This window comes from Rhinatrema bivittatum, chromosome 1 (genome assembly GCF_901001135.1).
Source record: "Rhinatrema bivittatum chromosome 1, aRhiBiv1.1, whole genome shotgun sequence".
Classification (NCBI taxonomy): domain Eukaryota; kingdom Metazoa; phylum Chordata; class Amphibia; order Gymnophiona; family Rhinatrematidae; genus Rhinatrema; species Rhinatrema bivittatum.
Window position 1 is genome coordinate 822845182 of NC_042615.1, and position 13875 is coordinate 822859056.

General features: G+C 46.5%; 1 protein-coding gene across 2 annotated transcripts in view; it reads left to right on the forward strand.

Annotated features, from left to right (window-relative positions):
* The window catches only part of LOC115079074 (deleted in malignant brain tumors 1 protein-like), a 75173-nt gene that overhangs the window by 16057 nt on the left and 45241 nt on the right, over positions 1–13875 (forward strand). For both annotated transcript variants that reach the window (XM_029582102.1, XM_029582109.1), the window contains exons 4-5: positions 4830–5129; positions 10139–10459. In XM_029582102.1, the coding sequence (XP_029437962.1) occupies positions 4830–5129; positions 10139–10459 (621 nt within the window). The remainder of the gene's footprint in view (positions 1–4829; positions 5130–10138; positions 10460–13875) is intronic.

The following is a 13875-nucleotide window of genomic DNA, read 5'->3' on the forward strand; positions in this document are numbered from 1 at the left end:
TAGAAAATGATAATGGCATTACAAATCCGCGAAATGCAGACACTGTTGATGCTCTAACCAGATGGAAATATGTAGGTACGCCTCAGACAAATCCAGGGTTGTCAGAAACTCCCCCAACTGGACTGCCATGATCACTGAACACAAGGTTTCCATGTGAAAATGAGTCACATGCAAATGACGGTTGACCCACTTGAGATCCAGGATGGGGCAAAAAGAGCCCTCTTTTTTTGGGCACAACAAAATAAATGAAATATCAGCCTGTATATTCTTGAGATGTGGGCACTGGAACCACAATCCGCAAACTGAGGGGTCTTAACAAGGTTCACTCCTCTTCTGCAGAGAGTTGCAGGGAGACACCATGAACACATTCCAAGGAACACAAAAAAACTTCAGCACAAAGCCATCTCGTATCACCTCCAGAATCCACTAATCTGACGTGATTTCGACCCAACTCCGATAAAACAGAGAGAGGCGACCTGGTATCTCCTGTTCCCCGGGGTGGGTCAGCACACCTTAATTGGAGGCTTGGGGAACTCCACTACCTGAGCCTGTGCCCCATCTGGGTTGCCTGGGATAAAAGGACTGAGACCTACTGAAAGGTTGAGTTCTCTGAACGGACACTTCTCTGTAGAGTCGAAAACATTTGGATCCCCTAGAATGACCCCTCATGTTGAAGGATCACGGCATCTGTTTCTTATCTTCTGGCAAGTGAGGAACCGGAGACTTACCCCATTTATTAGCCATTTTCTCCAGCTTGCTCTCAAACAAGAGTAAGCCTTTAAAGGGCAGCTTTGTATGGCTAGATTTGGAGGTTGCATCGGCCAACCAATTTTTCACCATAATTGACGCCTGACCACTACTACTACCAAAGCCATCCCTCTGGCTGAAGTGCAGACCAAATTTCAGCCCACATCTGCCAAAAAGATGGTTGCTGGTTCCATCACTGCCCTGGCATTCACATCAGATTCATTGACCTCCTGAGAAAGAAGCAAACAAGAGTGAGCTACCAGGAAAGAACAAGAAGCTACCTACAAACTCATTGCCACCACTTCAAAAGCCTGCTTAAGGATGGCCTCAATTCTGCTATCCTGAGCATTCTTCTGTTGCGCCCTGCTGTGCAGGAGGTGGACCTTTGAGCCAAGGTGGTGTTGGCACTACCCGCAGGGCAAACCCTACAGGTTCCCACCGTCGGTAGGTGGAGCTGGCTGACTGACAGAGGCCAGATGGAGCTTTGCCAATACCAGCCCTTATTCCCCGCAGGTTGAGCCCTTGGATGCTGGGGCTGGATGGAGTTAGGTGGGCCTCCATCCAAGGTCTTATGACGGATGAGGTGGAGGTCAGCCAGGGAATAGCAGTAGTAAGAGTAGCAGTTATGATCTGGATGAGGTGGAGTCCCAGAGACCCGGGCACCAAGTGGAATGGGAGGTAGACAGGGGGCACCCGAGTAAGAACAGGCCGAAGCCTGACAAGCCAAGTCCAGGATGAGTATAGCAGAGGCGTCGTTGAACAAGCTGAAGTCATGGCAGGTGGCAGGCAAGGTAAAGCGGTGAGGCAAGGCAATAGTCAAGTCCGGGGAATAATCAATGGCGTAGTCAGACAAAGCAGAGTCAGGTACGGGAGATAATCAGTAGCATAGTCAGGCAAAGCAGAGGATGGGTCCAGGAGATGATCAGTAGTGTGGTCGATCAAAGCAGAGGTCGGGTCCAGGAGTCAGTCCGTAGAACAAGTAGAGTAATACAGGAACACAGCAACAAGGAGAATACGGAAACTAGGATCAGGAACACAAACAAGACAGCAACCTGGAACACAAAGGAGTGACCAGGGGAAGCAACAAAGTACACGACCAGCATGGAGACCTGTTCCAAAGGCCTGGGCCCGGCCTTATATACCGGAACCCAGTGACGTCATCATCCGGGGCCGCGGGTTAGCTTCCCGCCGCGGCCCCTTTAAAAGAAGAGATGTGCACGCGCCTAGGGAGGAACGCAGCGCGGGACTGCGGCGTCTCCCCGTGGACTACAAGGGGAGGCCTGCCGCGGAGCACAGACGTCCGTCGCAGAGGTAGGAGCACCGGGTTGGCCCGAAGTCACAGGTGGCGGCCCATGGCTGTGAGAGAAGTGGAGCCAGACGGTGGAGCAGGCAAAAGAGAGTAAGAGGGCCTGGCTGCGGGCCTTCCGCGGCCGGCACATGCAACATCTTCAAGGCCACTCCCCCTTCTATGGGAATAGTTGTTCACTTGGTAACAACACACATAAGCGCATCCACTTTTGGAAAACACAATTGCTCTCATGCAGTTGGGTTCAGGGGGTACAGTCCTTCCAAGACTCATCCCCCTTTGAAATTAGCTTCTGGAGCCCCCCACTCAAGATCAATTCATTCTTGAATGGCCTCCATAATAGGGAAAAAGAATGAGGCTTTACATAAAGAAATCAAAATGTGATCTTTCTTTCGCTCAATCATGAATTCAGTCCTAGGGACTTCCAGCATCTTCAATGTCTGGGAAATCAGAGCTGGTACTCTTCTCTATGAAAGAACCACAACATAGTTCTATTCGACTCCAATCCCAGAGGAATTTCCTCATCCTGCAGGGAGTAAAGATTGGCTTCATCATCTGTGCCATCTGGGTCTCTATCAAGTAGACCGGCAGCAGGTCTAGGCATACTTCAACCCTCACCGCAGGATTTCACCGCCTGCGATTCTGACCTGGTAAGATTGGCTGAGGCCGAGGACTGCATTTGAAGAAAATACTGCAGTCCCTGAAAACATTCTACCCAAGAAAAGGCAGAGGGATCCATGCCAAAAAGAAATGGCGGCCTCTGTCCTGTGCCCACTGAACTACCTTCCCCCGCTGACAAACCAGTTAGGGGAGCTCCAAGGTCCGGCGAGCCTTCTGGCAGCTCTTTTTCCAGTCCCGCACCAGGCTGGGAACAACTGGGATTAGTAAAATCAGATGAAGGCAATTCTCCCTGCGCCTCCAAGCAGCGCTGACACAAGTAAGATGGAACGCCAGGCTGAGATGCCCGAACATGGAAGAGGAAGAAGCGAGCGGTCAGGAAATCCCTGCCAGATGAACTACGAACAATAACAGACAACAGGAAATCTAAAAATGAATTGAAAACTTGGCTGTTTAAAAATGCCTATGGGATGTCAGACCTATTCCCATTTGCAATTGCACTAAAGGGAGAGTTCATCTGTGACATATTTGAATCTAACTTTATCAGCATCCTCCAAAGATCACCCAGGGTTACATTGGATTCGTCCACGCTATTAACCCGTGCACTATCTATTTTAATCAGAGTTCCTTCACTTGCTTCCTGCTGTTCTAGCTCCAAGCAGGGAGGTGTTGGAAATTTTCGGTGACTCGGAAAAAATTCCATAGCCACTTACGTTTGCAGCTTCTCTTTCGATGGAGATTCCTCCTGATATTCCTCCTGGGGGCTGTAGAGGCATAGGTCCCGTGCCAGGACTTAGGGAGGCATCCAATGAGTCTCCCTCACTGTCCTTTAGTGGCAAATTACTCCTGCCTACGCGAGCATCCATGGGAGCCATTTTTTTGCGGAGCCGGAGAGGGTGTCATGAACTTGGCTCTGCCCTCTCAACCCCCTACTGATATGTTTTCCCATGTTTGTATGTCTTTCTATGTAATGTTTCCCACAATTATGAAAGTTTAACCTGTAAATTGTGGTGATCTAGTGTTTCTCACATGGAACGATGGTATATAAAACACCAATAAATAAATACATAAATAAAGAGAGGGAATGCCAGGCTGAGATGCCTGAATACGACAAGCAACACAAAGAGCAAGGCACTTAGGCTTCTTCGCTATGGGAGCCATCAGTCTGTCAATATGCCCAGCCGGCATTTGAAAACTACATTCAAATTTTAGGGACCCAAAACTTAGGCTCTCAACACTGTGCCTTGATAAGTGCCCACAAAACTGAGCTTCCCTGGACGCTGAGATAGGGCGTGCAAAAAAGCACTGTGCATGCACAGCTGGGTGCCCTGGTAGGCGCCCAATCAGGCACACAACTAAGCGCACAACGGGATGCACGGTTGTGCCTGCAAGTACAATCCGATGGAACTGAAGAGGGCAGTCTTGCAGTCTTGAGTGCACAAACATGCGTGAAAACGATGTCTTAACATACCATGCAGTGAACAAGATGAGCCTAAGAGTGGGGCCTAGCCAAAAAAGCTGCTCAACCCACCAAACTGCCCAAGACCCCTGAACTTCCCCAGAGATGGGACGACCATCGGATCCTGTGCCAAGCACGGAGACCAGAAGGAGGTGAACCTCTCTCTTTTTTTTTTCTAAATCATCCTTTTCCTGAGTTCAGCCCACCCGGACTGAGTACATGGTCGGTCACTGGCTGTGAGGGGAAAGGGCGCTCGGCGTCCTGTACCTGCTAGCCTTTCAGCTATCTTATTTTTTTTATACCTAAGTCCATGTCAGTTGCAAAAACTAGCTACCTGACCAAGGCACTCGTCTGAGGGACCAAGAAAATCATCTTAGGAATTCTCAGCTGAGGGAGGGACCATATGGTACCACCACAGGAGAGTGGGGTGAATAATCCTTCCCTTGTACTTTGAAAAATCCCTCTTTTTTTTAAGCAATACCCAGTAAGGAGATGCACGTTCACCATCTGCTGGAAACAAAGAATATTGGTGGGCTGATGTCACTGCAGGGGTATATATATACCGTGATGTTAGCTTTACTCTGACTCCATCTGCTGGTAGAGGTGCATAACCCACTGGTTCTGGATTCACCTATCAGTACACTAAGAAAGGAAAGATTTATTTTGCATTAATTCACTTTCTCTCTCTCTTCTGCTCAGCCATCTCTGATGTGAGACTTGTAGATGGAAACAGCTCATGCGACGGAGTCTTGGAGGTCTACATCAATCAGCAGTGGCAGAGAGTGTCTTCAAGATATGATTATACAGAGACTGAAGTAGCATGCAGACATCTTGGATGTCGTCATTACCAACGCCTGCTACGTTTACCTTCTGACAGTCATCCTTCTCTGACCATTGCATGCACTGGTGGGGAGGAGTATCTGTCTGAGTGCCTCTCCTTTTCTGAACCTTCGTCCGAATCTACATCTCACCCTGCTGGAGTGATATGTTCCTCCCCAGGTATTGCACAGAACAATACGTATACACAATACATGGGGCACATGCTAACAAGGGAGCTGAAACTTGTGCATAGCATTGCCAATGAGGAGTGCTCCAGCCCTGCGACCTGCCCAGTCACGCATCGCTGTACTGCTATGACACTGCACCTACCTATTTCCAGAGCCCTGCTAGCCCTGTGCAGCACTGTGCAGTCAGACACACACAGGAGGGACAGAGGAGGCTTCCATCTGGTCAAGACAAACAGGAAAGACAAAGAATAGGCTTCAGGAAATATATTCCTTACAGTCAACAGGACTAACCTCAGAGAGAGGCAGGGTTGAAGATTTTAATCCTTTTTAGAAAGGTGGGATTTTTAGCTGCGGCTTGAACATGGCTGGAGAGGGGGACGTGACACAGCAAGGCGGAAAGCGCAGTGTCAGCAGTTGGCAGAGGAGAAGGGCACAGATAAGAGCAGCCTGCGCTAATGATCAGAGATCAGGATGAGGGGTCTAGTGGGAGGAGCTGGAGGGCGATGGCACTTGTAGGACGAACTGGTAAAAAGGAAGGCTCAAATACCTCTACTTTGCAATAATATTAACCCAGGACAAAACACATTTTTGTTATTTAATGAGCTCATACCGGGCTTAGAGGTGCATATTCGCACGGTCATTCGCCACTATGTGTGGGATAAGCATATTTTAATCGCTTCCACCACGCTGTATTTAATCATTGGTCATTAAATGGTTTTCTTTCTGCTCGTTGTGTCAAAATTATTTAGTGACTTGTGACGTTAACACCATTCATGTGAATAAAGTTATTTGGTTACCCTTTTACATTTTGCATTGTTATTTACACATTTTCCAGCTACTTAGCTTTGAAATGGAGAAACACTTTTAGACCCAGTGTCTAGAGGTATTGACAAGCTGCCCGGCACGGTCCGTGTTTCGGCTGAAACCTTCTTCATGGGGCCTTGATTGACTGGGTTCAGCGTCCGTTATCTCCGACATCCGGTCGGGCAGCTTGTCAATACCTCTAGACACTGGGTCTAAAAGTGTTTCTCCATTTCAAAGCTAAGTAGCTGGAAAATGTGTAAATATCAATGCAAAATGTAAAATGCAAAATGATAACCAAATGACTTTATTCACATGAATGGTGTTAACGTCACAAGTCACTAAATAATTTTGACACAACGAGGAGAAAGAAAACCATTTAATGACCAATGATTAAATACAGCGTGGTGGAAGCGATTAAAATATGCTTATCCCGCACACAGTGGCAAATGACCGTGCGAATATGCACCTCTAAGCCCGGTATGAGGTCATTAAACAACAAAAATGTGTTTTGTCCTGGGTTAATATTATTGCAAAGTAGAGGTATTTGAGCCTTCCTTTTTACCAGTTTATATCTCGACAAATACCTCGTCAAGAATTTTTGTGAGAACATTATTACTTGTAGGATGAATACACAGGGAATGAATGTGAATTAGTAACTTACCAGTACAGCAAATGACGGAGGAGAAAGACCATCGGGTCTGCACAGTTATTCCTATCCACACTGCAGGTGCTGTTCCCAGCTGCCAGCCATCGAGAAAGACCAATAGAGAAGTAGCAAATCAAATCATGACAGATAAAGACCCAAAATGCAGATACAGTTTACCTGCCTCTCCCCCTCCCTCCCAGCCCTCCACCATTCCCACAACCAAACCAACACCAGGTCCCGTACAACGGCAATGTCTTTCACCCAAGCCCTCCACCCTGCTCCCACTTCTGCCCTCACTACATCTGTCCCAAGCAGGGCGCTCGCGAGGGAATCAGCCCTTGTACACGCATGCGCGGAAGTGATACGTACACCACTTACACAAAACTAAACCTGTCTGTCCTGGTACATCTGAACTCCGACCCAGAACGCCCCTAAATCACCCCCTTAACCCTCATATGCGTGCGTCATCCCTACATTTACAGAATAGCGTGTACCTGTCTTACCACTATTTGCACCCCAGCGAGTTTTATACCGGCCTGGTGGTTGGGAGGCAGCGGTGCACGGGGTCAGGGGGGGTCATGCCCCGGGTTCAATTAGAGGGCCAGGCTTTTCCTCCCGGGCCTGGGGAAGCTGTGGACTCAGGGTCCAGGTTAGTCAGGCTCTCGGAGGACTCTCACTGCGAAGGCTGGGCTGAGCTGCGGGGGGAAGGTAACTAAATAGAGCAGAAGGTAAATCCCTGGGGTCGTTGTGAAGGAAAGCTTGTGGCACTGTCACCCAGCAATCGGCACTGAGAGGGTTTGGTCCCGGGGTCTCCGGGTCAGTTAGCTGCAGTGGTGGTGGGCTGCGGATGGAGGCACTCAATAGCAAGCTGTGACCTGCTTAGTGCTGGTCAAGACATGCAGAGGGTGATTTGATCACAGCTGGACAGCAGAAGGGGCTTCAGAGGTGCTTGGTACATTGCACGGGCAGACTTTACCAAGGATTTTCAAAGCAAACTGGCACACATAAGTTTGCTTTGAAAACACTTGTGCAATTGGCCAAGTAGGCACACCTGCTCCTCTCTTTGGAAGGTGCGACTCGTGCGATCTAATTTTATGCACGCATATTTTAAAAATAAAAAAACAATATGCGTGCAAATCCCAGCTCTGGACCTTGGAAAGCCATCTCTGCAATGTACATAAAATTATGCACAAAACTGCGTCATGCGCTTACATTTACACGAACCGAACCCGGGCCTGTTTTAATTCAGCTATTTTATGCTCATAAAAGCCGGGTTTTCTGCACGTAAAGTGGCTTTGAAATTTCAGCCCTGTAATGACCGCAGCAGCTGTGCTTCCAAACTTGTGAGACTCGTATGTACAGACGAGAAGGTTTACAAGCAGCTCTGCAGGCTCAGTTTAGATATCTGAGTAGGCGAGTGGGCTCCACGTCAACCTTCCCTTACCAATGCCGCCTCCTTGCAGCCTTTCTCCTGTTAGTGACTTGCCTTGCAGCTTTAGGATCATGGATTCCAATTCAATAGGAGAATCATTGATTCATCTCCTTCAAACTTCAAATGGTCTTCCTACTGAATTCTCCTCCGTCTATCGGGGTCTGCCCAGTGGCTCCTTCTGTTAACGAATGGGGCCACGCTGCTCCTCTCGTTGCAGGGCTGGGGACATGGCTTCTGAGATGGGGACAAGCTTAAGTTTTAAAACCCCCTAGCTAACCTGCCTCCCTTTTCCCCTATCTGCCCCAACCCCTAAAACCCTGCTAACTACCCTTCCTATTTTGTTGAATTACTTACCTGCTCTCTGGAGCAGCAGTAACTTGGGTGGGCTGGTTGGCTCCCGGTGCACACTTGATTGGGACAGTGCCTAATGTATTTATTTATTTTATTTATTTGTAGGGTTTTATATACCGTTATTCGGTAGAGCCATCATAACGGTTTACAAATCTGCAATTATCATCCAACATATGCAATTATCTTACAATCAAATGGAGTTAACATAGTAGTTGGGAACAGTAGGGTTTTGTGAACAATCAACATATTTTCTTAGTCGTTGAATAACAGAATATTGCGGAGAACATTTTCAAAGAACTTAACGGATCAAGGGAGTGAGCAGGGAGGGGTAGAAAAGGAGGGTACATCAGGAGAGCATGAAGGAGGAGGATTATGCTTGCGAGTTCTGTTGAGTGCTGGGATGATCAGGTGTCAGATAGTTAGAATAGAGTTTGCGGAATAAAAATCTTTTTAGGTCTTTTTAAAATGTTTTTTGGATGTGCTGGGTCCTCAGTTCTATGGGTAGGGTGTTCCAAGTTTTGGGGGAAGCAATGGAAAATGCTAATGGCGCTGCCCCGCCCCCTGCCCACCCCTTTTTCCTAAACCCATTCTTTGGCATGTACCAGGAGATACACACCTGGCTGCAGGTGCACCTCCTTGCGCATGCCGACCCCCGATTTTACAACTTGCACGCGCACATGTACGCCCAAGTGTTGTGTTTGAAACAAAAAGAAAGTTCACTGAAGAAAACTGAAACGCAAAAATAGAAAAAAACTGCCACGTACATAATAGAAAATCAGTCTTCCTCTCATGGTTAATTCAGCACATTCCCAAGAGACATAAAAAAATTCCTCAAACCATTTGAGCGCTGGTGTAGGATGGAGGGATCCCTCTCAATTCTCCCAAAAAGTATCTTCTCCCTTTGAAACCTTTAGACTTGGAAAATCATCTTCTCAGCCCAAGGAAGGAGAGCTGTTGGACTCTTCCTGTTGGATTTGTGAGCTCCTTGACCAGGCACTTCTTACTTCCTTCAGTCTTGAACCGAATCATTTGTCACCTTGGAAAAAGGAAAAAGAGGCAACCAGCCCACTCACCACCATGAGCCCAGTGAGAGCCACAAGCCCTTGGCTGCTCCTTGGGCAATGCTTGTCTAAAAGTACAAAGAACTCTAGACAACCTACTTCCTCTAATGACTTATGGAGTCACCATTTATACTTCCATGATATTGACCCACCCTTCAGGGGACAGATCCTCCTGCCACTCCTAACTAGCCACTTACTCCTTGGACCTCCCCTTTGCAGGAGCCATCCTAAACATTGAAGTACACTGAGGTCTCCAGCCCTACACAGAGACACCAGATAACTTTTGGTGTTAGGAGAATCCCCTATTCCTCACTGCTCCACATTCTCACTGATGAGAAGCTCTTTTGAGGTGGAGCTTCCTACTCCTCATGGAAACTCAGGCCTTCACCAAGAGACCGGCATTCCCTCACCAGCCATGATGACTCCTGCAGACCTTCTCTCTCTCGTCTCCCTTCACTGCAGCTGCTCACACATACTGCTCAACACACACTGAGCTCCAACTAAAGTCCAACGCACTCCTTGTAGAGCATGTCCACAACATCTCTGATGGACACTACACTAGGGCTCAAAACACAGGCGCTCACACACGCTCTGGGACATACCAATGTATTGCAGGTGCTACATCTAAGATATATAAGGTATTCAGAGGCTAGGTAACAGATTGTCGCACTTTCACCCCTTCCCACTGCTGTTTTGGTCTCTTTCAGCGCTCTCTTTTAAAACCAGGCTTGTGGAAGGTGAGAATCCCTATGCAGGAAAGGTGGAAGTTTTTGTAGACGATGCCTGGAAGATGATTTGTTCTGAAAGTCATGATATCCAGCAAGCTGCCGTGGTGTGTAAAGAGCTGGGATATGGGCCTGTTCTTGATGTGATAAGAGGATCCAGTCTCTGGAATACATCAGGACCAGTGTGGCACACGGCTATTGACTGCCAAGGTCATGAGTCCCAATTATCCGAGTGTGCACAACATGGGCGAAATTGGCGTTACTGTGAAGAACAGAAGGACAAGTTTGGAGTCACATGTTCAGGTGAGTTTCTAATTCCATGTACCACATTTTTTCTAGTTATTTCAAATTTGACTTAATAATTGGGGATTTGAATGCCCTTGGGGGGAGGGTTGAACCAGGGGGGCTTGGTTTTGGAATCTGGAGTCATTTACTTGGGAATAGGTGGGGTTTGGGAAGAGGCGGGGGCCTCACTGCACAAAATTAAATCTATTTTCTTAAAACTAGAGGCAGAGAGGGGGGTCAGGGCGGGCAGGGTCTCACAAGACCATGTGGGGAGGGCGTGATTTTGAACAGTGAAGTGGGGGGTTTGGAGTTGCATAGCCCTTTAACGCGATGGCGGCCCTGGGTGAAGTGGGTTGCCATCGTGCATTTTTTTACTGTCTTATCACAGGCTTTTCTGCCTAGGGAACTCAGTTTATTTTTCTACAAGTCACCTCTGTGGAACTGTGTCAAAGGCCTTACTGAAATCCAAATGTACTATATCTAACACTCACCCTGATCCAACTTTCTGGTCATGGAATCAAAGAAATTGATCAGATTTGTCTGACAAGAGGCAGATTCCCGCTTCTTTCTGTGTCCTTACTTTGAAGACAGACTGAGTGTATATATCTGCCAAGACTCTCGTAGGAACATATGAAGCACCATTCTGAGTCACACCAAGATCCAGGGAGCCCAGCATCCTGTCCAACAGTGACCAAGCCAGGTCACAAATACCCCACAGATCCCAAAAAGTAGATCTAATTCCTGTTACGTACATTACTCCCAGGGATATCAATAGCTTTCTCTAGTCTATCTGGCCAATACTGTGTTATGGACTTTTGCTCCAGGAATTGTCCAAAACCTCTTTTAACATCCCCTATGCTACTTGCCTTCAACACATCCTCTGGCAACAGATTCCACAGCTTGACAGTGCACTTTCTATGATCTGTTTTAAATCTGCTGGGTGTTAGTTGCATGGAGCATCCCCTTCTTTTATTATTATTTGAAAGTACTCCAAGCCACTTGTGATTTTATGAACTTCTTTACTGTCTCCTCTCAGCTGTCTCTTTTTGAAGCTGAAGAGCCCTGGCCTGCATAGACTCTCATCGTAGGAGAGATGTCCATCCCCTTTATCATTCTGTCACCCTCCTCTGCACATTTTCTAGTTCCACTATGTCTTTTTTGAGGTGGGGCAACCAGAACTGCAAACAATACTCAAGGTGTAGTGGCACCTCAGGTCAATATAGAGGCAATATGATAGTCTCTGTTTTATTCTCCATTCCTTTTTGGATCATTCCTTACATTCTGTTTATTTTTTTCACCACTATGCACTGAGCGTATTGTGTCCACAATGACTCCAAGGTTCTTTCCTGGGTGGTAACTCCTAATGCAGAACCCAGTATCGTGTACCTGTAGTTGGAATGACTTTTCTCTGAGTGCATCACTTTGCACTTGTCCACATTAAATCTCATCTGCCATTCAGTTGGTGAAGTCCAAAACTGTGAAGGACTTCAAAGGGGCGTGGGATAAACACTGTGGATCCATCAGGTCTAGAGGAAGTGTATAAAGAGGAGGCAGAAAAACACTGCACAGAGCGGCAGTAGCCACAGAGGCATTCACGGAGTGGGATGCCAGTGGTTGGTGTTCCACCTTCACGGAGCGGAAGGATGGAGGGCTGCCATCTCCAAATTAAAAAACAAACAAACATGGGTGGGTAAGAGTATGTAAAATTAACAGAGAGTTCATAGGCTATAGGTATTACCAATTATTAGGCTTATTCGATATTTGTTGATTAGTTAATGTGGCTTTCAATGCATACTTCACTTTCAATGCATATCCAGCATAGCTCTCTGCTTCAACAGCAGGGGAGAAGAAAAACTAATACTTCACGCATATCCAGCATAGCTCTCTGCTTCAACGGCAGGGGAGAAGAAAAACTAATACTTCACACATATCCAGCATAGCTCTCTGCTTCAACAGCAGGGGAGAAGAAAAACTGATACTTCACACATATCCAGCATAGCTCTCTGCTTCAACGGCAGGGGAGAAGAAAAACTAATACTTCACACATATCCAGCATAGCTCTCTGCTTCAACGGCAGGGGAGAAGAAAAACTAATACTTCACGCATATCCAGCATTGCTTCAACGGCAAGGGAGAAGAAAACTGATACTTCATGCATATCCAGCATAGCTCTCTGCTTCAACAGCAGGGGAGAAGAAAAATAACCAATAAGGGCTGAATAACATAGTCTGGGTAAACAATAAGTATGGGTGTAGCTTGCTTGTTGCGGCGGTTACTACCCCTAACTAATCAAGCTTGATATTTCACTTAGATGCAGCTCCATCACTGCTCTCTGCATTAAGGGTGGGGGTGAAAGGGAAATAGAACCAAGGGTTGCTAAGAGCCAAGAGTAAGGAAAGAAGTGTGAAGCTTGCTGGGCAGACTGGATGGGCTGATTGGTCTTCTTCAGCCGTCATTTCTATGTTTCTATGTTTCTAAGTTGTCCAGTCTCATAGTCTTACAAAATCCTTCTGCAGTTCCTCACAATCCTTTGTGGTTTTAACAACTTTGAATAATTTTGTGTCATCTGCAAGTTTGATCACCTCACTCGTCATCCCATTTTCCAGATCATTTATGAATATGCTAAACATCACAGCTCCCATTACTGATCCCTGTGATACAACTCCACTAACAACCTTTCTCCATTTTAAAACTGATCATTGAGTCTAACTGTTCTTCAACTAATCCCAGTCCTTCATGGACCAGTGGAACCAGTCTTCTTTATTTAAACTCCCATTCCATAACCCTCTGAGATTTCAGTCTGTGCCCATGATCTGTGCAAAAAAAATCTTTTGCATCTCAAATAAATAAATATGCAAATTCACAATGAAGTCATGGTGATCTGAGGATCTACTGAGATCCAGAGCAGGTTTTGTGTGGAATTGTCACGTAAAGACCAGGCAACTGCTGTGGATTCTGCCTATAACGGCCCTATTATTTATTTATTTATACAAATTTGTATTCTGCAGGTCTACAAATCTCAGTGGATAACAATATTAACAAAGATAAAGTAAGTCAACATAATACATAAAAAACAGCACAATAAAATCATTAAAATCATTAAAATCATACTATCCATCAATTCCCTGTTATCCAGCCTCAACCTTATACTTAACACAAACAAAACAGAAATCCTCATCATCTCGCCAGACAAAAACCACACTCGCCTCAACGTCCAAAGCTCAACACAATCCACAATACCACCCATCAACCACTCACCTTCTGTCAGAGACTTAGGGGTGCGCCTCGACAATCAATTGAACCTTAAATCCTTCATTCACAACACAACCAAAGAATGTGACTTCAAACTTCAAGTGCTCAAAAATCTGAAACCACTCCTTCACTTCAGTGACTTCCGTTTAGTAGTTCAGTCTATAATTCTGTCCAAGTTAGACT